The sequence below is a fragment of the Myotis nattereri genome, assembly GCF_964212035.1.
Source record: "Myotis nattereri genome assembly, chromosome: 3".
Classification (NCBI taxonomy): Eukaryota; Metazoa; Chordata; class Mammalia; order Chiroptera; family Vespertilionidae; genus Myotis; species Myotis nattereri.
In genome coordinates this window covers 57,695,815-57,721,546 of record NC_138077.1, presented here as the reverse complement: position 1 = coordinate 57,721,546, position 25,732 = coordinate 57,695,815, and the positions used below count along the sequence as shown (strand labels likewise).

Below are 25,732 nucleotides of genomic sequence, written 5' to 3'. Positions count from 1 at the left end.
ACTGAAGGGTACCAAGTTCAATTCTGGTCAGTGGCATGTACCTTGGTTGCGGGCACATCCCCAGTGGGGGGTGTGCAGGAGGCAGCTGATCAGTGTTTCTCTCTCATCGATGTTTCTGACTCTCTATCCCTCTCCCTTCCTCTCTGTAAAAAATCAATAAAAAAATATATATTTTTTTTAAAAAGTGATGTGCACAAGGTCACATGGCTAAAGAGTGGCAGAGTCAGGGGTTGAACTCATAGAGCCTCACATCCAGCCCAGTACTCATTTTGGTTTGTCATACTGTCTCATTGAATACTACTTCATGTTGCTATTGAATCTTCAAGCTATTTTTTGTTTGGCATGAGCGTGTGATTGTGTGTGTGTGTATGTGTGTGTGTGTGTGTGTGTGTATTTGTTGGGGTGATGTAACTGCTGTAAAAAACATCTCCCCCGAATACAGTACAGTGTAGTTAGCAGCTAGGGTGGTGGGTGGAGTCTAGACTGCTTTATGCAGTCATTTGGGAATCCAGGCCCCCTTGATACATGGCCTGCAAGGTCACTGCAAGGTTGAATGGAGATCCATATGAAGGAGACATGAATTGATCATGCTTGGAAGTAGAATTCACCCCTTCTTCCCATATTCCATTAGCCACACGAACTCTACTATAGGAATTTCACTGTAGGAAGTCTGGGTAATATTTTCTAGAAAGAAAACAAAATGGATTTGATAAGCACATGACATTTTACTCTGCCATAATAAACATTTACAAATGTCAGTTTCTCTTCTCATTTTTTTTAATACCTCCATTAGAAAAATAAGTTCCTTATATAATGTTTTTTGTATGTACCCTTCTCCACACATCCAGTACCTTCAACATAACAAGGGCTCCAACTGAATAGTTGCGCAAATAATGTCTAAAGGTCCTATTTGTACCCATCATGCTTCACTGCACTGGGTTAAGCATAGAGTGAGACTGACCTTGTGCATATGTGTAACTCACTTATGGTCAACAATGGGGAGGAACAAGCTGTCTGGAGTGATTGCTATTCACGGAGTTTGATGTACACGTATAGCTCTCTAGGCCGTTTTACTTTCTCTGTGTTTCCCCTAGTCATTCAATGCAAGCATCTTTTTTTCTCTTCAGTGATGGGAAGTTACTGCTTTTCAGGGCATAAAGTGTTAAATCATGCTCATGTTTGGCATCATCAGATATTCTTGCTTTCCTCTAGTGGTCCAAGCACTAAATCTCCAATTCAACAGATACTCATTGAACCTCAAGTATATACCATGTGCTAGCAATACCAGGATGTGTAAACATGTTCCTTGCCTTTGAGGAAACTCATTTCAATAATTATACTAAGGTGCTGTGATAGTAGTATATGCCAGTAGAAAAAGGTGTAATAAAATTGAACATCATAATTGTAATTCATTTAAGCTAAAAGCCTTCTAAGATCTGTTTTTATTTTAGTTAGCTAGAGGTTGGGAAGGAAAGAAGGCAGTGTCTTATGATAATTTACTTTGCTAAAATCATGGTAGATAAATATAACATCTTGACCTCTTTTTTATCCCTAAAATCAGATGCATCAGAAGATACACAAATCTCTCTCAACAAAAGATCAGAAAAAATGGAAGATATCCCAAAGCAATGTGAAAATATTCCCTCTTTGGTTGCATTTGAAAATCTCAAAGCAAATGTGACTGACATGATGCTAACCTTGTTGGTGCAGAACATAAGTGGCCTGTCCAGTGATGATTTTCAAGTGGAAATAATACGAGATTTTGATGTTGGTGTAGTTACCTTTCAAAAATACGTAGGTAAGATGAAGTGACCCTTCATGTTCAGTCTTCTTTGCACAGCACTTTTGGGATTTGGGACACCCAGCTAATGGAATGGCTCTGAAAGTTTGACTCTTGCTAGTAGCTGGTAAGAGAGGACACCAAGTTAATATAGATCCTTTTTTATTTGAAAGGGAAGCAATTTTGTTGTGAATCCAAATTATGGCATGTGTAATGAATTAAATTTATTATATGAGTTTTGTGTGTATGTGTGTGTGTGTACGAGAGAGAGAGAGAGAGAGAGAGAGAGAGAGAGAGAGAGAGAGAGAGAGAGAGAGAGAGGGAAAGAAAGAGAAAGAAGACACACCCAAATGAAAATCTAAGTGATATCCAAGTATCTGCCCTAACCGGTTTGGCTTAGTGGATAGAGCATTGGCCTGCAGACTGAAGGGTCCCAGGTTTGATTCAGGTCAAGGGCATGTACCTTGGTTGCTGGCACATCCCCAGTAGGGGGTGTGCAACAGGCAGCTGATTGATGTTTCTCTCTCATCGATGTTGCTAACTCTCTATCCCTCTCCCTTCCTCTCTGTAAAAAAAAATCAATAAAATATATATTTTTAAAAAATTATATCCAAGTATCTTAAAGTGAGTCTGAACACAGGAATCAGTGTTTACACGTTTTACCTCATTGAGAGAAGTAAATATTGATATGTGTTACCAAACTGGACTTGAAGGAATAATTATAATACTAGCAAACAATCAAATTACTGTAAGTCAGGTACTATGGAAAGCTCTTTACGTGTATTAATTGATTTGTTCCTTTCAACAACCTTTTGAGAAGATTATTATTTCTCATTTTATACCTGAGGAGACAGAGGTACAGAGATGCTAATAAATGAAGTACTGGATTTGAACCCTATCAGCATACCTCTATACAGCCTATTCTGTTATCCTCTTTACCATATATCTTCTCAGTATTTTCATGGTCATCCACATATGCAGGGAGAGTAAGTGCATGTGATGCAGAAAATGAGTGCTCTTTGAGGTCAGTGGGAGGAGTCTGTGAGTTGGAAGAGCCATCTCCAGAAAAACAAGGACATTTTCCAATTCTAAGTCCTCACTATACCATAGCTGTGGCAGTGGAATGGTTAATTAAGAGCACAGGTCATGCCCTGGCCAGGAGGCTCACTTGTTTGGAATGTTATCCCATGCACCAAAAGGTGGGTTCGATGTTGATGTTTTTCTCTCACATTGATGTTTCTCTCACTCTCTCCCTTTCACTCTCAAATAAACAAAAACGTATCTCGGGTGAGGATTAAAAAAAAAGAGCGAGGTCATGTAGTCAAAATTCTAGCTTCAACATTTAAGTAATTATGTGAGGTTGGCCAAGTTACTATCCTCTGGGTGCTTTGCTTTCTTCACCTTTAAAATGGGGATAAGAATACCTGCCTTATTCAGTTTCTGTGAGAATTAAAGAATGTGAAAAGCTCTTCACATCCTTCCCGGTAAGGACATGGTAAGGGCTCAAAAAGGGAGCTATTCTACTTTCAAGTTTATGATTATTTCTCATAAAGGTAGAACTAGATGCACTTGCTTTTTTTATTAAGCAAAAATTTTCAGTGCCTACTATGTGCACGTGTCTAGGTGCCGTGGCAGTAATAGGAGATTTTGATGTTGCCAAGATGAATAATTCTTGGTCCCTGCTTCAAAGGAACTCCTGTGGTGTAGGTTGGAAACCAATACACAAATGAACAGTGAAGATCAAGAGGAGAAGTTGCCTCCCTTGGCTGTGAACAGCAGGCTGTGAGGAATGGGAGGAAAGGGGACCCAAACAAGGCAGCTTGGCTTTGCCCTGCCTCAGTCCTTCTATGAAGCTTAGACTCCTGCAGTACCAGGCTATCAGGTCCCCAGCATACTATGTTCCATGCCACTGCTGTTCCCTCTGCCTGAAATGCTTCCTCCCTTATCTATCTGGTAAACTCTTCTTCATCCTTCAGAACTCAGATTGGTGAGGGAATCCTTGTCTGAGTGCCAATGTTAGTCCTCCAGCCTCATTTGATACCACAATAGACCATTTGTTTGCTTTCAAGACTTCCTACCTCCTGGGGGGTGAATGTTCAAGAACTTGTTCTATTTATTACTCTCTCTCCCGAGCTCCTAGCACAGTGCCTGACACATTGTGGGCCCAACATCAATATTTATTTATTTGAAAGAGATCATTGGGTTGAGTTCTGAAGGAGGAATAGGACCAAGATAAAAAATTGGAGGAGGGCATGTCAAGCACAGGAAAACATATAAACACAGGCAAAGTAGAATGATTTTCAAAATAATGACTAGTTTCTGTGGCAGTATGAAAATAAAATGAACGGCATGGAATAACCAGAGGTGATATTTAGAAATTAATTTGGAGTCAAATAGCAAAGGACATATTTCACCTAGCTCAGGAGTGTGAACTCATGTATGCAGGTAATGGGGAGCCATTGAAAGACTTGAGAAAGGGGTGAAGTGAGGAGATTTGAATAGTAGAGAGTACTCAGGTGGTTATATCAAGGAGGGTTGGACCAGGCTGTGAGCGGAGGTAGGGACACAACTCGATGGTAGTAATTCTGGTAAGACATTCATAGATGCATCATTATTCAGAGACTGGGAATTTTAGGCAAGTAAATTCACATTTAGGAATTAAAATTTGAGTGCTTAGCTCCCCTATTTATCTCTATTAATTCAGACAGTTTTTTGTATAATATAAAGATATAATTTTGTGATTGGTTACTTTTGGTTTGCAGATGCCATGAAATTTGTTGAAGATTGTGCCATGCACCATTCAGTGACACAACTTCAGCTTTCTCCAAGACTTCTGGAAATGACAAAAACAATCAGGGTTGAGAACCTGCCACCTGGTGTTGACCCCGATAATTTGAAATGTTTATTTGAAAATCCTCAAAATGGAGGGGGAAGAGTTGTCAGTATTGAATGTTTTCCTGAAGAGAGTTCAGCTCTGATAGAATTTTTTGACAGAAAAGGTAATGTCTATTAGCCTGATTTTGTACACCTTTCCTGGCATAATTTAAATTTGTTAGCATATCTTACTATTATAGTTATCAGTTGAATTCTGATGTATTTTATTTTTATTCACATATTTCATTGGTAATCCAGTTAGGAATCCTGTTCATCTGGGACATGATATTTAATGTGTCCAGTGATTCAAACATTAAAGAAGTAATGTCACATTTTTGAAAGATATAACATTTCTCTCAATAAGTCTCTACTTATGACACCTGAAAAATCTATAACTCTTAGAATCCTGGAAATACTGTGTTTAAAAAAAAAAAGAGATTTTCTGTGTTTTTTAGCTGTACACTTGGCAGAAATTCTGAAGTTAATTTCAACAAGTTTAGGTAAAAAAAATACTCAGAAACGCACATGCTCCTAGAAAGTGTCACTTCATCCCCTTTCACCTGTCAGGGTCATCATTCAGAAGTTAACAGGGGCGATTTCACATGATCAGTGGGTGCAGTGACCCTGCAAAACCTTCCCAGGTGAACCTCCGGGAGTACTCCTGAGGGTTTTGTAGACATAAATTGCCAGTTCTCTGGGACACTTGCAAAGTCAGCTTGGAGATTGCATTCATGTTCAGAGGTCAAGGCTGAGGAGTTAGGGAACCTGACTTTTCAGGGAAAGAAGAAACATCCTGTTTGGGATTAAATGGGGGAGCAAGAGATAGGATCCTATGATATGCCACCCAGTTAAAATAAATTGCTTCATGGGATGCTTGTAAGAACCTCCTTCAGCTTTTATAAGGTGGAGAAAATGGGAAGAAGGTATGATTTAGCTTTAAATAGAATGAAAGACCTAGTATTCCTTGGGCAAACGTAGAGCTACATATAGCTGTCTACTCTAGAACTTAGCTCCCAACCAATGTTGGGAGTTGACAACTTTGGGGGTTTTGAACATCTTGAGAGCATGGGGCAGTTGGTGTATGTTCAGAATGCCTAGTTACATGGGTAACATTATTAATAGGAAGTATTTAATTGAGGTTTATTTTATACCCGAGCAGCACCTGTGAACAGTAGGACCCTCTGAAAGGTTCATTTCACTTGACATCTTTGTACCATCTTTGACTATGTTGGTCTTGCCTCCTCCCTAACCTTGCTCATTCCCTGTTTTCCAGGGTCTAAGATACACTGACTTTCCCTTTTTCACTCTGGACATTTGCAGAGCTCTGCAGAGTGCTACAAAGTGGATTTATAGACATTGCTTTACAGGCATTGCTATTATTGTAATCCTTATTTTACAAATGAAGAAACTGAGGTACAGAAAGGTCAAATCACTTGACCAAGGTTCTGCAGCTAATGAGTCACAGAGGCAGGATCAGAACCTTGGCAGTCTGGGCCCATAATCAATGCTTTTAAGTTCTCCACTTTTTCCCAATTTCCTGTTCACCTATAACATTTATTTTTCTTGTGGGATATTTCACCACTTACGGTGGGTTACCAATAATGAGGCAAATTGTAAATAAAGATGGGTTAAGAACAGAATTTATTTAGCAATATTGTTTTATATGTAGATTATTTGAGATGAATGTTAGGCACTTCACTCTGAAATTATTTGGTTCCATTTCCCAATATCTGATTCACAAAATCTTCAGGAAGGGAACCCTTATGAGACACCTATTGCACGTGAGATTTTGGGCTGTTTCCTGCCATAGTATCTCACTGAATCCCCATACTAACCTGCATAGTTAGATTTGGTTATTCTTTCTTTACAGAAGAGGAAATAGGGGGATAAATTTAAGATCTCTCTGATGGTTCTTGTATCAGATAGATCCAAGTTCAGATCTGGCTTCGGTGCTTACTAGCTTTGTGATCTTGGACAAGTTACTAAACCCACCAAATCCTATGTTTTCTCCTGTGTAAAACAGAGTTCCTGCTATTACTTACCTCGCAGGAATATTATGAGGATTAAATGAAATTATATCTCCAAAGTGCTTGGCACATGGTGGGTGCTCAGTCAGTGTTAGTGGTCACTGGTACTGCCCAGGCTGTCGCGTGTACGGGGCCACATGGGGAAGTTGAGGCTATGTGTCTGGGTCTCTGAAGGCCATGTTCTTTTTATTATGTCTGGCTCAAGGCCTAGGATCCAATCATCACAAGTGAAGTTATTTTTAACATCTTTCCACAAGGATGCTATTTTAATCCAAGTTTTTACTGAAATTCATTCTAATTCCCTTCCTTCTTAGACTCCGTGTACCTGTCTAATAACTACGACAAAAATGAGTTTGGGGAGAAGAGTATCCTCCCACCCACACACAGACATGCCCATATACCATCCTAGTTACTGTCCCAGTAAAAGTGGCAAGAGACTGATTATAGCAGGGATGGGAGAGGTGCAGGACTTGCTGAATCAGTCTCTGGGCTGGGCTCTGATGACTTTGAGGATGACCTTGGTTTGGAACCCCTGGTAGAAGGGCAAGAGTGTGGGCTTTGGTTTCAGACAGACACTGATTTGAATCTTAGCTCAGACATTTACAGTCTGCATGATCCTATTGGAGTTATCTAATTTTAACTAGCCTGAGGTGCTTTTTTTAAGATTTTTATTTAATTTTTATATATTTTTAATGATTTCAGAGAGGAAGGGAGGGAGAGATAGAGATAGAAACATCAATGATGAGATAGAATCATTGAATGGCTGCCTCTTGCACACCCCACAGTGGAATGAGCCCACAACCTAGGCATGTGCCCTTGACCAGAATCGAACTGGGACCCTTCAGTCCACAGGCCCATGCTCTCTCCACTGAGAAAAACCAGCTAGGGCTAGCCTGAGATTTATCATTTGTAAATAGTGAAGATAATAATAGTGTGTCTATCTCCAGGGTTGTCATGAGGATTAAATTAATTAAATATATGTAAAGCACTTAGAATAGTGTCTGACACTCAGTAAGCTATGATAATTATTATTATGTGCCTCTCTGAGAAGTAATAATGGAATCTAAGTCATCTATGAAGCCTAAGATTGTGAGACGCACAAGAAACAGCACATGGCATGATTCTTGGACAAGGTTGGCTTTAAGCACCAAAATATTCTTTACACTGGCCCAAACAGTATCCCCATGCTTGTGACCAAAGCGGTGATATATCAGTGTATCACAAAAAGAGAAAATGGAATTTACATAACAGAATTTCACCATACAGTGATCTTGGCCAGAAAGTAATTATTCCATTACACAAGGGATACCTGTGCAGTGTTAATACATATCAATTCATATTTGAGCACTTTGAGAGTAGAGCTGCCCTTTTAGTACTATGTTGTAACATCAAAGTTCTACAAACACTAGGATTGCACCCCCCTCCCACAATAGGAAAGTTTTGTTTGTTTGTTTGTTTTAATTTGAAACCTTTTACCCTGGGATTACTTTACTTTATTTCTTTCCTTTTAAGTGTTAGACACCATCATGACCAAGAAGCTCGACCTCAACAATATGCCGCTCTCCGTGTTCCCATATTATACCTCCTTGGGCACAGCTTTGTATGGAAAGGAGAAGCCTCTGATCAAGCTTCCGGCACCATTTAAAGAATCTTTGGATCTTTCTTTATGGAAGTTCTTACACAAAAGGAATCATCTGATTGAGGAGATAAACGAAGAAGTGAGACGTTCTCACTGTGAGCTAACATGGTCCTCACTCAATGGTGAAGTTACCATCAGCCCTGCAGCCACCTTAGTCAATCAAGGAAGAAAAAGAATCAAGAACTGGAAGAAAGATGCTTCCACAGCCTTCTTTGGCATCAGGTCTAGATTTAAAGTTACCCAATTTAAAGTGGACCCAGTAGTGTGGGGCATCATGAAAAATGACTTAGAAGATGAAACAATTTTGATTGAGTTTGATACAGACATGGGGATTGTAACCTTAGTGGGGAAATCAGAGGATGTACAAAACACTGAGCCAAAAATCAAGGAATTAATAGAAAATGCCACTCAAAAAATTAAAAGAGAAGAGCAAAGTGTGAAGGGGAAAGTGGCCATTTCTGCAGGAAAGTATTCTCTTTTGTGCCACAGCGGTGTGCAGGAGCGTCTCCGCAGGGAGTACCCAGAGATGGAGATTTTTTATGACAGAGCCACCCAACACATGTGCTTTAAAGGACACAGAATAGATGTGTATAAAGCAAAGTGTGAAGTCCAGGAAAAGGTGTACACCATGGTTCAGAAAAGCATTCAGCTCCCCCCTGAGGTTTTGCAGTTTTTGCAACAGGTCAACTGTTCAGAACTCTCCAAGTCTCTTTTGATAGCACAGAAAATTCTTGCAGTTTATGAGCTAGAGGACACAACTGTTTTCTTAACCGGCTGTTCTTCTGAAGTCCTCTTAGAAGCTGAGAAGCAAATGGTCAGTGCCTTAAGTTATAAGCGCATAGACATTAAAGACAGGAAATTTCTTAACAGCAAGACATGGAAAGCCATCACTAAGAATTTGCCAAAGAAACATAATTCCTCCTCAAAGACTGTAATGATTAATGAGTTAACTTCAGGAACCACAGCTGAGGTCATTATTGCAGGCTGCGTGAGAGATGTAAATGAAATCTACCACTTCCTTTTTGACTTTGTGGAAAAAAACATGAAAATAGAGAGATTCCTTGAAGTAAAGCCTCCCTTAGTGATTGATTATTTAAAGGCAGAGGAGCAGCCATTCTGGCAAAAGATAAAGATGAACAAGCTAAATGTTCAGGTAGATCTCAATGCTAGGAACAAACCAAAAGGCATTTTACTAACTGGCTCAAAGGCCGAAGTCCTGGAGGGAATGAACATCCTCAAACAAGCCAGGGATTCAGTTTGTGTTAAAAGCATCAGTATTGATAAGCCAGGAGCCAGCCAGTCCTTCCAGGATAAACCATGGTATTATAAACGTGAGCTATGGTCATTTGGTTGTTTTGTGGAACTACTGCAGAATGAAGAACAGAAGGAGGGAGGTGGCAGTGATGGGCAGAAGTGCTCCTGTCGGACAGAATTGGCCCCTGGGGTCTCGCTGATTGTACAGCAAGGCGACTTGACACGGTTTCCTGTTGAAGTGGTGGTGAATGCCGCAAATGAGGACCTCCGTCTCAGTGGGGGCCTGGCTGCTGCTCTTTCAAAGGCAGCTGGCCCTGAGCTCCAAGCAGACTGTGACCGGATAGTGAAGGAAAAGGGTAAGATCCCAACTGGCCATGCCACCATCTCAAAACCAGGAAAGCTCCCATACCACCAGGTGATCCATGCAGTAGGACCCAAGTGGAACAGCAGTGATGTTCTGGGGTGTGTGTTACAGTTAAAGAATGCCATAAAAAGAATCCTCCATTTGGCTGCTAAATGCCAGTACCAATCCATAGCCATCCCTGCCGTTAGTTCTGGAGACGGTGGCTTTCCCTTATCCCAGTGTGTGGAGACCATTGTTTTGGCCATCAAGGAATCCTTCCAGTATAACTGGGCTGGATGCACCTTGAAAGAGGTTTACCTTGTGGATTCAGCTGAGAAGACTGTTGAGGTCTTTGCTGAAACTGTGAAAACTGTATTTAAAAACAACAAGCCTGATGCTGCTTCCCTGCCCAGTGTACCAGCAGGAGTCCAGCCAGACCCGAGAAACGATGATGGAAACAGAGAAATGCTGCTGTGCCCAGGTGGTCTGAGTATCCTGTTGGTGAAAGGAGATGTGCAGAATGCTATGGTGAGTGTCCCTTTTACAGAACACCCACTAGGTGCTGCAACTCCAGGGAGTCTGTTGCCAAGGGAATATTTGGATCAAGGGAGAATTAAGAAAGAGAATCCCATGCTCTCCATGGTGACCTGGAAACAGGTTTCCTTAGAAAATTGGCCTACTTCACCACAGCATTTACTGATAGAGGGTGACCAGTTATCTGTGGGACCTGGAAGTGTATTCAGATCACCAGGTCCCCAGTAAATGTGAAAATCCACAATAATGGCTTACAATTACAAGACTCTCTATACTTTTCAGGGCCTTCATACCTGTCACATTTTGGCAAATGTGACGTTAATTTCCTATCAAATTTACTGATAGGAGATATAGAAAAATTGGAGTATAGAGTGGGGACAGCAGACAGGAATCCTGTCAGTGGAATTGAAGCAGGTTGAGCCTGGAGGCCTGAGTCAGAGGGCCAATCAGCACCCAGCACCAGTAAGAAGCTGTGGGAAGGAAAGTGGAAACTGCACCTGGAAGTGGTCTGAGTACTATGTGCAGACAGTTATTGTAGGTCTGCCAGGGGGGTCATGTGTTTTTTTAAAACATATTTAACAACCTCTTCAACACGGGCTCTAGCTAATGGAAATAGCCCTGGAAGCCCCTGCTGTGCCAGATGTTCCTTCCTCCCTTTGAGGATTGTGGGCAAGCCTGGGGAAGAGATTCCTAGGGAAGGCCAATTGCCTATCTTCTTTGGAGAAATACCTATTCAGATCCTTTGTCCACTTTTAAGTTGGGTTATCTTTCTTTAAAACGATATTTTTATTGATTTCAGACAGGAAGGGAGAGGGAGAGAGAGATAGAAACATCAATGATGAGAGAGAATCCTTGATCAGCTGCCTCCTGCATGCCCTCTACTGAGGATGGAGCCTGCAACCCTGGCATGTGCCTTTGACTGGAATGGAACCTGGTACCCTTCAGTTTGCAGGCTGATGCTCTATTCACTGAGCCAAACCAGCTAGGGCATTTGGGTTATCTTTTTATTGCTGAATTTTAAGAGTTCTTTATGTATTTTGGGTATAGGTCCCTTACCAGATTATGATTTGCAAATATTTTTTCCCATTCTGTGTGTCATCTTCCTTATATAATAATCTTAAATGATAATTACAAGAAGAATTGCTAACAATGATGACTTAGTATGTGCCAGGCACTATGCTAAGTGCTTGGCTTGCATTTTCTCGTTCAATGCCATGGGGTAGATTCCAGGATTATTATTCTCCTCAAAGAGATGAAGAAATGAGACTTAGAGGGGCTAAGTAATTTGCCCAACTCTCACAGCTAACAAATGGTAGAGGCATGATTGGAATCAGTTCAGGGACTATTTCAAAAATATCACATGATTTTATTTCTCATAAAATAACCCAAATACATAAACAAGAAACTCTTTTGACCCCAAGTCAGTAATTGGAATGTTCCATTCCTTGTCCATCTTGAACACTAAATAGTAAGCGATTTCTTCCATTCCTTTTTCTCCCATAGATGTGTGAGTTCTGATGCCACAGTACCTGCCATGTGTTGCTTGTCCGTGACCCATGCAGGACAGCTTAGAAAATGACTTAGTCACATTCCTTCTCCTCTCTTCTCTTGGTGTCTTACTCTAGCTGATTAATCTGTTCACATTAACTTTTCTGTTGAAAAAGCCTCCATGGCTTCTCACTGTCTGTCGGGAAGTCCAGAGGGCCTGGCACTTGAGGTCCTCTGCAGTCCACCCCCATGGTAACATTGCCAGCCTGGCTTGCACCATTTTGCTGTAGAAGCTGTCTATCAGCTCAACAGCTCACACCCACCATGCATGTGTTCCGCCTTCTGAATGATTTCCCCGTCTCCTCCTGCCTGCTTCAACTGTTCCCAAAGAGCCTATCATCACTCATGGTGTACTCACCGGCCACCAATGGCACTTCCTCTAGACCAGTGGTTGGCAAACCGAGCAAGGCTCGCGAGCCATATGCGGCTCTTTGGCCCCTTGAGTGTGGCTCTTCCACAAAATACCATGTGCAGGTGCGCACGTACAGTGCGAGTGAAACTTTGTGGCCCATGTGCAGAAGTTGGTTTTCGGCCTGGGTGAATCTATTTTGAAGAAGTGGCATTAGAAGAAGTGGCATTAGAAGAAGTGGCATTAGAAGAAGTGGGGGGTGTCAGTTGGTTGGGCAACTGGAGACGTGGCGCAGGTGGTGGGCCGCGGGATACACAGCATGGGGAAGGTACATTGTTTGGAGGTACATTCGCTGAGGTCGACCCCTTCCAACTCTCTCATCCACACTCGTCTATCTGAAACAAGTATACAAGACGAGTGTGATGGGAGAGTTGGAAGGGGTCGACCTCAGTGAACGTACCTCAATCAGATTGAGGATGTGTTTAGCAAAGGCCAGCTTAGGAGTACCCTAATTAAGTTAATAACAATGTACCTACCTATATAGTTTAAGTTTAAAAAATTTGGCTCTCAAAAGACATTTCAACCGTTGTACTGTTGATATTTGGCTCTGTTGACTAATGAGCTTGCTGACCACTGCTCTAGACTCCTTCAGTGATCCCACTTTTTGATAGCTCTCTTTTATCCTGGAGTGTAACTTAAATAAGTCTCTAATCACATTGTCTTCGGTGGTATTTGTCTCTGAAAACAATAATCTTTAGTTGTCCCCATTGTGCCAAGTCCAATGGCTCAAATACAGTAATCCTTGATGAATGTTTTTTGTTAGAATTTGAAACCAATTTTTGGTTTTGTGTTTAGGCTGATGTTGTTGTCAACTCCATTCCTTGGGATCTCAACCTTAATAGTGGGCCCCTTTCTCAGGCCCTTTTGGCAAAAGCTGGGCCAAATCTCCAGAAGGAATTGAACACAGCTGGACAAGGTATAGCTGTTGACGTGGGCACGATTCTTCAAACCACTGGTTGTAATCTGCAATGCAACCAAGTGCTTCACGTGGTGGCTCCCAGCTGGAACAATGGCGACACATCTTCACACAAGGTGAGGCCTGGTTTTAAATTCTCTGGGAAATTGGGTACCCCTTTGTTCTTTTTTCAATAAAATGTAGATTGCACCCTGACTGTTTCTTTTCTGTAATAACTTCACATTCTTGGCAGGTTCCATCATTGTGGCCCTTTCTTTTGGTGTAGCTGAGTGCTCCTGAAGACTAGTTATTGAAGATAGGGAAGAGTTATTGAAGATAGCACATCTTTTTTAAAAAACTGATTTCAGAGAGGAAGGGAGATGGGGAGAGAGATAGAAACATCAATGTTGAGAGAGAATCATTGATCGGATGCCTCCTGCACGACTTCCTACTGGGGATTGAGCCTGCAACCCAGGCATGTGCCTTGACCAGGAATCAAACCATGACCTCCTGATTTATAGGTTGATGCTCAACCACTGAGACACGCAGCTGGGTGAAGATAGTACATCTTTAGTGAGGAAGGCAAGGTGAGGGCATGAAGAATGGAAAAGCAAGAAGGATTAGACCAGTAGTTGATTAGATATTTTCCTTCGTTGCCGAGTGCATGTGAATCTTTTTGAAGGGTTTCTTACATTCTCTTTTCCTTTTCCTGTATTTTTCTTTCCCCTTCTGACTGACCTTAGCCTGCCTTTTGTTGAAAGCAGAAAGGAGTAGACAAAGATCACAAAGTTGCTAAATTCTCTTATTTTGGTCCTATCTCCCATTTCTAGGCAAAAAAAAATGTATAAGGATGTTCTTTGTACTTTTCAGATCATGCAAGACATAATCAGAAAATGTTTGGAAATGACTGAGAACTTGTCCTTAGACTCAATTGCATTTCCTGCCATAGGAACAGGCATTTTGGGGTTTCCTAAGACTGTTTTTGCTGAATTGATCACTTCGGAAGTGTTCAAATTTAGTAGCAACAATGAACCAACAGCTTTACAAGAGGTTTGGTTTCTGCTGCACCCAAGTGATCACGAAAATATTCAGGTACAGCTTCACTCTTTTCTGGTTATTTTGTCAACTGAGCCCTAATGGTATCCAGTGTCTTCTTGGTTTAACAGGTTGTTTCTTCCATGTATTTCACATGCAGGAAAATAAAAGAGCACTGTAGGCTAGTTGAAGCATGGGAATTTTCAAGTGACGTTATGGATATAGAAAAAAAAATTAGCTTCTTATTTAGGAAAACTCCAAACATGTACAAACATAAACAAAATAGTATAATAAACTCCCTTATAGCCCTCACTCACCTTCATAATTATCAACCTATGGCTAATATGTTTTATCTCTATCTCCATTTATTATCCTCAACTGAGAATATGTTTTTATTGACTTTGTTTTTAGAGAAAGAGGAAGGAAGAAAGAGAGCGAGAGACATCACTGTGAGAGAGAAACATTGCACACACACGTACTGGGAATGGAACCTGAACCTAAGTATGTGCCCAACCCACAACCTTCTGGTGTATGGGAAGACACTCCAACCAACTAAGCCACTTTTCCAGGACCCCATATTATTTTGAAGCAAATCCCAGATATAATTTTACCCATAAACAAGTCAGTATTTATTTTAGACATTGCAATTTAAAAAGTAACAACACCATGGCCCTGGCTGGTGTGGCTCAATTGGTTGAGCAGTGTTCCATGCACCAAGAGGTTGCAAGTTTGATTCCCAGTCAACGCACATGCCTGGGTTGCAGGCTCGATCTCTTTTAGGGGGCATGTAGGAAACAGTCAATCAATGTTTCTCTCTCATCGCTGTTTCACTTATCTCTCTCAAGTCAATAAAAACATAATTTTTTTTTTAAACAATGAAGGGTTTCCCTTCACTTAAAAAAGTAACAACACCACAATACTCTTTCACACATAAAATAAATTGACAACCATTCCTTTATTTCATCGATTATCAAGTCAATGTTCAAATTTCCAACTGTCACATAAATGTTTTGTTTTCACAGCTTATTTGTTTGAATCAGAATCCAAACAAGGCCTATATATTGCAGTGGAGTTGACATGTTCCTTAACCTTCTTTTATTTTATTTTTTTAATTTTGTTTTATTGCTTAAAGTTTTACAAAGAGTATTACATATGTCTCCTCCTCCCACCCCCGCTTGACATTCCCCCAGCTTCCCATGCCCCCAGTGTCTTGTGTCCATTGGTTATGCTTATATGCGTGCATACAAGTCCTTCAGTTGATCTCTTACCCCCCTCCCGTCTGCCCCCCAACCCTCCCCGGACTTCCTACTGCAGTTTGACAATCTGTTTGAGGCAGCTTTGCCTCTGTATCTATTATTGTTCATAAGTTTATAATGGTCTTTATTATCCATGAATGAGTGAGATCATGGGGTATTTTTCCTTCATTGACTGGCTTATTTCACTTAGCATAATGCGCTCCAGTTTCATCCATGCCATTGCAAATGGTAAGAGTTCCTTCTTTTTTACAGCAGCATAGTATTCCATTGTGTAGCTGTACCACAGTTTTCTAATCCACTCACCTGCTGATGGGCACTTAGGTTGTTTCCAGATCTTAGCTATTGTGAATTGTGCTGCTATGAACATAGGGGTGCATATATCCTTTCTGATTGGTGTTTCTGCTTTCTTGGGATATGTTCCTAGAAGTGGGATAACTGAGTCAAATGGGAGATCCATTTTTAACTTTTTGAGGAAACTCCATACTGATCTTCATAGTGGCTGCACCAGTCTGCATTCCCACCAGCAGTGCACGAGTGTTCCCTTTTCTCCACATCCTCGCCAGCACTTGTCATTTGTTGATGATTGCCATTCTGAAAAGTGTGAGATGATATCTCATTATTGTTTTGATTTGCATCTCCTGGATGATTAGTGACTTTGAGCATGTTTTCATATTTCTCTTGGCTTTCTGAATGTCCTCTTTTGAAAAGTGTCTATTTAGGTCCTTTGCCCATTTATTGATTGAATTGTTTATCTTCCTTTTGTTAAGTTGTATGAGTTCCCTATGAATGTTGGAGATTAAACCCTTATCGGTGATAACATTGGCAAATATGTTCTCCCATGCAGTGGGCTTTCTTGTTGTTTTGTTGATGGTTTCTTTTGCTGTGCGGAAGCTTTTTATTTTGATGTAGTCCCATTTGTTTATTTTCTCTTTAGTTTCCAATGCCCTAGGAGCTGTATCGGTAAAGTAATTGCTTTGGCATATGTCTGAGATTTTGTTGCCTTTGGATTCCTCTGGTATTTTTATGGCTTCCCCTCTTACATTTAAGTCCTTTATCCATTTTGAGTTTATTTTTGTGTATGGTGAAAGTTGGTGGTCTAGTTTCATTTTTTTTTGCATGTATCTGTCCAATTTTCTCAACACCATTTATTGAAGAGACTGTCTTGACTCCATTGTATGCTCTTGCCTCCTTTGTCAAATATTAATTGAGCATATTGGTTTGGGCCGATTTCTGGGCTCTCTATTCTATTCCATTGATCTATATGTCTGTTTTTGTGCCAGTACCAGGCAGTTTTGAGAACAGTGGCTTTGTAACACAGCTTGATATCTGGTATTGAGATCCCACCTACTTTGTTCTTCTTTCTCAGGATCGCTGCAGCTATTTGGGGTCTTTTTTTTTTTCCAGATGAACTTTTTTCTTTTTCTTTCTTTCTTTTTTTTTTTTTTTGCATTCTCACATAAATTTTAATTGATATTCTGCAAAGAATCTCTAGATCAATTTGGGAAGAATTGATATCTTAACAATATTGAATTCTCTAATCCATAATTTGTTGGGGTCCAACCCCAGCAGGTCCAGGGGTTCCCAAAGGTGTGGACGGAGTCGGCGAAGAGGGAATGACATGGAAACAGCGTTTAGTCGATCATCATGGTTGGGTTCTCTTGCCTGGTTCTATCCAGAATCTCCAGCCAGGTTCTGTCTCCAGCATCTCCTGCCAGGTTCTGTGTCCAGGTTCTCCAGCCAGGTTCTGTCCAGATTCTCTTGCCATGTTCTCTGGCTCAGTTCTCCAGCCAGGTTCTGTGTCCAGGTTCTCCAGCCAGGTTCTGTCCAGGTTCTCTTGCCATGTTCTCTCACTCGGTTCTCCAGCCAAGTTCTGTCTAGGTTCTCTTGCCATGTTCTATCGCTAGGTTCTCCAGCCAGGTTCTCCAGATGAACTTTTTGGAGAGTTCGTTCTAGGTCTGTGAAATATGCCCTTGTTATTTTAATGGGAAGTGCATTGAACTTATAGATTACTTTGGGTAGTATGGACATTTTAATGATGTTGTTTTTACCAATCCATGAACATGGTATGTTCTTCCATCTATTTATATCTTCCTCTATCTCTTTTTTCAATGTCCTGTAGTTTTTTGAGTGCAGGTCTTTTACCTCTTTAGTTCAGTATATTCTTAGTTATCTTAATTTTTTTGGTGTGATTGTAATGGGATTGCTTTTTAAGTCTCTCTTTCTGTAAGTTCACTATTGGTGTATAGAAATGTCATAGATTTTTTGGCGTTAATTTTGTATACTGCTACAATGCCGAATTCATTTATTAAGTCTAATAATATTTTGATGAGTCTTTAGGGATTTTTATGTACAATATCATGTCATCTGCGAATAAGGACAGTTTTACTTCTTCATTTCCAATTTGGATGCCTTTTATTTCTTCTTGTCTAATAGCAATGGCTAATACTTCCAGTAGTATGTCGAACAGGAGTGGTGAGAGTGGGCTGCCCTGTCTTGTTCCTGTTCTTAAGGGAAATGGTTTTAGTTTTTGCCCATTGAGTATGATGTTGGCTGTGGGTTTGTCATATATGGCTTTTATTATGTTGAGATATGATCCTTCTATCCCCACCTTGCTGAGAGTTTTTTGTTTTTTGGTGTTTTTTTTTTATCAAAAATTGGTGTTGGATTTTGTCAAATGCTTTTTCTGCATCAATTGATATGACTATGTGTTTTTTTCTCTCCATTTGTTTATGTGATGTATCACGTTTATTGATTTGCAGATATTGTATCATCCTTGCATCCCTGGGATAAAGCCTACTTGGTCATGGTGTATGATCTTTCTGATGTACTGCTGGATCTGATATGCTAAGATTTTGTTGAGAATTTTGGCATCTATGTTCATGAGGAATATTGGCCTGTAATTCTCTTTCATTGTGTTGTCTTTCCCTGTTTTTGGTATGAGGGTGATGCTGGCTTCATAGAATGAGCTTGGAAGTGCTCCTTCCTCTTGTATTTTTTTGAATAGTCTGAGGGGGATAGGTTTTAGTTCTTCCTTGAATGTTTGGTAAAACTCCCCTGTGTAGCCGTCTGGCCCTGGGATTTTGTTTGCTGGAAGCTTTTTGATTGCTTCAATTTCTTCCATAGTTATTGACCTATTGAGATATTTAGATTCTTCCTGATTGAGTTTTGGAAGGTTGTATTTTTCTAGGAATATGTCCATTTCCTCCAGGTTGTCTAGTTTGTTGGAGTAGAGTTGTTCTTAGTATTTTTAACGATCATTTGTATTTCTGTGGGGTCTGTTGTTATTTTGTCGCTATCATTTCTGATTTTGTTTATTTGGGTCCTCTCTCTTTGCTTCTTGGTGAGCCTGGCTAGAGGTTCATCAATCTTGTTTATCCTTTCAAAGAAGCAGCTCGTGGTTTCATTGATTTTCTGTATTGTTTTTTTGGTCTCTATGTCATTTATTTCTGCTCTAATCTTTATTATCTCTTTTCTTCTGCTCACTCTGGGCTTTTCTTGTTGCTCTCTTTCTAATTCTTTGAGTTGTAGAGTTAGATGATTTACTACCATTTTTTCTTGTTTTTTGAGATAGGCTTGTAGAGCTATAAACTTCCCTCTCCAGACTGCTTTCACTGTGTCCCGTAGGTTTTAGATTGTTGTGTTTTCATTGTCATTAGTTTCCAGGATGTTTTTAATTTCTTCTTTGATCTCATTGGTAACCCAATCAATATTTAATAACATGCTATTCAGCTGCCAAGTGTTTGAGTATTTTGGGTTGTTTTTATTGTAGTTTATTTCTAATACTAGAGGCCCGGTGCACAAAAATTTGTGCACTCGGGGGGACGGGGGGGGGGGGGGGGCGTCCCTCAACCTGGCCTGTGCCCTCTCACAATCTTGGACCCATCAGGAGATGACGCCCTGCTGGCTTAGGCCTGCTCCTGGGTGGCAGAGGGCAGGCCCAATCCCTACGTGCAGCCTCTAGTCGTGCTCAGAGCAGGGCCGATTGGGGTGTTGGGGCGCCGCCCCCTGTCATGCACAGAGCAGGGCGGATTGGGAGGTTGCGATGCCACCCCCAGTCACGCTCAGGGTAGGGCCAATTGGGGGGTTGGGGCACCACCCCCTGTCACACTCAAGGCAGGGTCGATGAGGAGGTTGCGGCGCCACCCCCTGTCATGCACAGAGCAGGGCCCATCAGGGGGGTTGGGGCTCCTTACCCTGTCACTCAGAGAGTAGGGCCAATAGGGGAGTTGGGGCACCGCCCCCCGTCACACACAGAGCAGGGCAGATCAGGGGGTTGGGGCGCTGCACCCTGTCACATACAGAGCTGCAGGGCGATCAGAGGTTGGGGAGCTCCCCCATATCAGGCACAGAGCAGGGCTGATCAGGAGGTTGGGGCGCCTTCCCCTGTCACAAACAGAGCAGGGCGGATAGGGAGGTTGTGGCCCCGCCCCCTGTCACACACAGAGCCGAAGGGTGATCAGGGGGTTTGGGCGCTGCCCCCGTCATGCTGATCCTGGTGCCGGGAGGCCTCTCGGCTCCGCTGATCCCGGTGCTGGGAGGCATATTACCCTTTTACTATATAGGATAGAGGCCTGGTGCATGGGTGGGGCTGGCTGGTTTGCCCTGAAGGGTGTTCTGGATCAGGGTGGGGGTCCCCACAGGGGTGCCTGGCCAGCCTGGGTGAGGGGATGATAGCTGTTTGCAGCTGATCACACACCCTTCAGGGTGGGGGTCCCCACTGGGGTGCCTGGCCAGCCTGGGTGAGGGGATGATGGCTGTTTGCAGCTGGTCACACACCCTTCAGGGTGGGGGTTCCCACTGGGGTGCTTGGCCAGTCTGGGTGAGGGGCTGAGTGCTGTTTTCAGGCTGGTGGGTGATGGAAGCTCCCAACCGCTCCTTTTTCTCTTTTTTTCTTTTTTAATTCTGGGCCAGCTTTAGCTCTGAGGCTCCAGCTCTTAGGCCTCCACTGCTGAAAGTAGGTATCTGGTTTGTTTCGGTTCGAAACAATGCATAACTCCAGCTCTGACTCCAGCTCTGAGATCCCAGCTGGCTGAAAGCTGGTTTCTGGGGTTTTTTTTTAGCTTCTATATTTGTTAAAATGTTTCAAACTGCAGGCTCAGAGGCCTGCAAGGAAGGCGGGGAATGTTGGTTTCCTCCGTCACTGAAGCAAGCAAGCCTCATGTTAGTTTCAAGCTGCCTGGCTGCCGGCCGCCATCTTGGCTGACAGTTAATTTGCATATCGCCCTGATTAGCCAATGGGAAGGGTAGCAGTCGTACGCCAATTACCATGTTTCTCTTTTATTAGATAGGATTATGCCATCGTGGTCTGAGATGATGCTTGGTATGATTTCAATCTTCTTGAATTTGGGGAGACTTTGTTTGTGACCCAATATGTGGTCTATTTTTGAATATATCCTATGAGCACTTGAGTAGATTGTATATTCCGTGGCTTTGGGGTGAAGTGTTCTGAAGATGTCAATTAAGTCCATCTGGTCTAGTGAGTCATTTAGGATTGCTGTTTCTTTGCTGATTGTTTGTCTAGAGGATTTATCCAGTGATATCAGTGGTGTATTAAAGTCCCCTACTATGATTGTATTGTTGTCAATCTCTCCTTTGATATCTTCCAGGAGTTTTTTTATGTATTTGGGTGCTCCTGCATTGGGTGCATAAATGTTTTTCAGGGTTGTATCTTCTTGTTGTATTGATCCCTTTAGTATTATGAAATGGCCTTCCTTATCTCTTGTTATGGCCTTCACTTTGAGGTCTATTTTGTCCAATGTAAGTATTGCTACCCCAGCTTTTTTTTTTCATTTCCATTTGCCTGAAAGTTATTTTTCCAACCCTTCACTTTCAGTCTGTGTGAGTCCCTTATTCTGAGGTTGATCCTTTGTAGACAGAAAATATATGGGCCATGTTTTTTTTATCCATTCAGCTCTCGATGTCTTTTGATTGTAGCATTTAGTCTATTTATGTTTACAGTTATTATTGAAAGGTACTTGTTTGTAGCCATTTTTATTTTTTTGTGCCTGTTTTCTTTCTTAGCTTTTTATTTCTTCTTTTTACACCAGTCCCTTTAGCATTTCTGGCATTGCTGGCTTGGTGGTGATAAAATCCCTTAGCGTTTTTTTGTCTGTGAAGCTTCTTATTTCTCCTTCAATTTTGAATGATAGCCTTGCTGGATAGAGTATTCTTGGATTCAGTCCCTTGCTTTGCATCACTTTGTAAATTTCCGTCCATTCTTTTCTGGCCTGATGTGTTTCTGTTGAGAAATCATTTGATAATCTAATGGGAGATCCCTTATAGGTAACTTTCTGTCTCTCTCTGGCAGCCTTTAAGATTCTCTCTTTGTCCTGAACATTTGCCATGGTAATTATGATGTGTCTTGGTGTGGGTCTTTTGGGGTTCATCTTGTTTGGGACTCTCCGTGCTTATGTGACTTTTTTCTTCCCCACCTCAGGGAAGTTTTCTGACATTATTTCTTCAAATAGGTTTTCTAACCCTTGTTTCTCTCCCTATTGTTCTGGCACCCCTATTATTTGTTTGTTGCTTCACTTCATGTTGTCCCATATCTCCCTTAGGTTCTCCCCCTGTCTTTTAATTTTTTTCTCCAATTGCAGTTCAGTTTGGGTGTGTTTTGCTTCCCTGTCTTCTAATTTGCTAATTCAGTCCTCCGCTTCTCCTAATCTACTGTTGAAACTTTCCATGGTGTTTTTTTATTACAGCTTTCTCACTCTTTATTTCTTCTTGATTCTTACATAAGTTATTGATTTTTTTCATCCATTTCTTCTTGATTCTTACATAAGTTATTGATTTTTTTCATCCATTTCTTCTTGATTCTTACATAAGTTGTTGATTTTTTCCTCCATCCAGTTTATGCACTCTAGGACCCTTATTCTGAATTCTTTTTTGACATATTGCATGCCTCTGTTTCACTTAGCAGCTTTTCTGGTGATTTCTCATTTTCTTTCCTTTGGGGATTTCTTTGTCTACCCATTTTTGGTCTCACTGACTCATCTAGATGCCCAGTCGTGCAGGGGCTCCTCCTTGGGTGGCAGTGGCTCCTCGAGCTGCAGTTGCTCCTCAAGTGGTCGTGGTAGTGGCTGGTCCTTAGTTGGCAGCGGCTCCTCTGGTGGGTGCTGTTCACAGCAGTGGTGTCTCCTCTGGCTGGTAGATGAGCCTGCTCACACACCCCTTGGACAGGGGTGGGCTGATTACAAGGCTGCTGCTCTTCAGGTGGGCGTGGGCTGAGTGCAGCTGCAGCTCCTTGGACAGGAGCAGGCTGCTCACGTGGTTGCTGCTCCTTGGATTGGGGCTGGCTGCATGCTGCTGCTGTTCCTCATATGGGGCAGGCTGCTCGTGAGGCTGCCACTCTTTGGACAGGGGCAAGTTGCTTACAGGGCTACTGCTCCTTGTATGGGTTTGGGCTGCTCTTGCAGCTGCTGCTCCTCAGATGGGGGCAGGATGCTCACCCTGCTGCTACTTGTCGGACAGGTGCAGACTGAGTGTGGCTGCTGCTCCTTGGACCAGTGTGGGCTGTGCAGGGCTGCCGCTCCTCAGATGTGGTTGGTCTGTCTGCTTGTGTGGCTGCTGCTCCTTGGACAGGGGCGAGCTGCTTTGGCCACTGCTGCTCCTCAGGCTGGAGTGAGCTGCACGTGTGGATGCTGCTCCTCAGATGGGGGCAGGCCGCTCACCCAGCTGTGGCTTGTCAGACCGGTGCCAGCTGCGTGTGTCTGCTGCTTCTCAGACCAGTGTGGACTGCGCAGGGCTGCCACACCTTGGACGTGGGTGGTCTGCTCATGTGACTGCTGCTCCTTGAATGGGAGCGGGCTGCTCACGGTGATGCTGTTCCTTATATGGGTATGGGCTGCCCACACCACTGCTGCTCCTCAGATGGGGGCAGCTTGTGTGGGGCTGCTGCTCCTCAATCATGGGCAGGCTGCTCGTGTGGCTGCTCCTCCTCAGACAGGGCAGGCTGCTCATGTGTTTGCTGTTCCTTGGACAGGGAGTGGGTCGCTCACACAGCTGCTGCTCCTTGGACAGGGGCAGGCCACGTGAGGCTTCTGCTTTTAGGCCTGAGGCAGGTTGCTTGCGGGGCTGCTGCTCCTTGGACAGGAGTGAGCTTCTCGCTTGTCTGCTGCTTGCATGGTTGTAGTGCCCTGGGCTAAGGCGTTGGGCTGGTCAGAGGGGAACACACTTCAGAACTCTCAGGAGCCTTTGCCCAAGGTGGCTGGAGACTTGTTGACTGTGGGACCATAGCTGAGGTAGCAGGTCCCTGGCAGGGATGTCTATAGAGTCCCAGGTGTTATCTGCGGGCACCCTGGGTGGGGGTGAGGCCTGGCTCCCAGTTACAGCAGCTCTCCCCTTAAAAATGCTAGGCTTCTGAGAATGAGCTGGCCTCCCGGAACTGCTTACAACAGTAGCAGAGTCTGCCTAGTTAGACGAATCTGTTTAGCCTGAACCCGAAGGTCCTGCGGGATCTATCTGTGCCTCACTCACATACACACACACATCCCACATGACCACACACTCCTCTTTTGGTCCCTCACTGACTCATGCTCTCTCCCTCACTGCCGCCTTCTTCCTGCCTCTGTAGTTGGGTCTGGGGTGTTATTGACCCATTTGTGGATGGAGTTTCCTCTACAGGTGTCTGGTTATGAGGCTCACTCTCTAGCACCTGGCCAGACAGGATAAAATTCACCTCGACAAGACACAACTCAAAGGGACCAAAGCATGAATGTACTCATGACAATAATAACCCCACTATAAGTGACCACCTGAGAAAGGAGAATTAGGGGTGAGAAAAGAGAGCATAAATGATATCGAAGAGAGCAAAAAAGATAAGAGAGAAAAGAAAAATGAAAAAAAGGAGATTTTATATATATATATATGGGGAAACACCACAGAACCAATAGGTAAACAAACAAAACAAAACAAACAAAATAATAATAAAAAAATACAAAAAAATAAATACAAACACCAAACCCCCAGCAAAGAGGGTGGATGCAGAATCTGTAGATGCTGAGCTTATATATAGAAGATAAAGTTAAGAATTGGATGAATATGGGGAGGATCTCAGTTCAGTATAGAGGAAGTAGAAAGGCAATGGGTGAATAAGAGGAAAGAGAATGAGAAATAATAATAAATTTACAAAAAAAATTATTTCAAAAATGGTATAAAATAGCAAATAAAAATGAAATAAAATAGAGTGATGGAAAAATAATGTGAAAAGAAATAGAAAATGAAGCAACAAACAAAAACAGGAAAACAAAGAAAAAAGAAAAAAGAGAGATAACAAAGTAATTAAAAAATAAAATAAAATAAAATAAAATAAAAATGAAAAAGTGAAGTGTTCCTTTGGCTGGCTTAAGATCCCAGTCTTCTGTACTGTAGTGTTTCTCAGGTTCTGATTGCTGGGACTGAAAGTCTCTCTTTAGTCCAGCCCCTTTGTGCTCTTAGGGACTATTTAGGTTTTGTTTTTTGTTTTTAATCCTTTTACCAATCAGGGTGGAATCTGGGTGTGGCTGTATTAGTTGCCTGGATACGGGAGGGAGGGGCTATCTCTTCAGGACAAAATGGCTGCACAGGTCCCAGGTTCAGGCATGGCTCAGCACCAAACTTGCTGCCACTTCTTCTGGATCCCCCTTTCTCCCCAGATTCCACAATTCTGCACCTTCTCCCATGCTCCAGCCATGGGTAAGTGTCTGTATCCGAAAGGTCCTATGAACTAGGCTCAATGAAGAAAGGCACAAGCCACAGAGGCTGGAGAGGCTGCACCTCTATGCACTCCTCTCCTGCCAGAACTCCTCAGCCTTTCCTGATTGTGGACCCAGATCTAGAATCCCCTGCTGACCAGCAGTTCTGCATACCTTCTTTCCACTGTGCCTGTCCCAAGGGATGTGGCCCAAGCCGGTGCTGTGTGGATTCCCTCTGATCCTTAGAGCTCAGAGGTCTGGCCGATTATCCTTTCCAGAGCCTTGACTTTACCTTTCTCTGGGAGTCATCTGCCTTTCCCGGCTGCAAACTATCTCCCAGCTGAATATCCTCTGCCAATTCAGGCTGGATGTTACTAGTTTCAGCTGCTCACCCTATCTGCTCCGGGACAAGGCATGGGACACGTCTGTCTGTACCGCCACCATTTTGTCTCTCCCCTTAACCTTCC

The 25,732-nt window shown here is 42.5% G+C and overlaps 1 protein-coding gene across 1 annotated transcript in view; it reads left to right on the top strand.

Annotated features, from left to right (window-relative positions):
• Positions 1-25,732, top strand: part of LOC308515356 (protein mono-ADP-ribosyltransferase PARP14-like) — a gene marked incomplete at both ends in the record, with an annotated part of 58,245 nt that overhangs the window by 9,406 nt on the left and 23,107 nt on the right. The window contains 5 exons of the mRNA XM_081085981.1: positions 1,562-1,798; positions 4,543-4,779; positions 8,194-10,445; positions 13,204-13,440; positions 14,174-14,395. Coding sequence (XP_080942107.1) covers positions 1,562-1,798; positions 4,543-4,779; positions 8,194-10,445; positions 13,204-13,440; positions 14,174-14,395 — 3,185 coding nt within the window. The remainder of the gene's footprint in view (positions 1-1,561; positions 1,799-4,542; positions 4,780-8,193; positions 10,446-13,203; positions 13,441-14,173; positions 14,396-25,732) is intronic.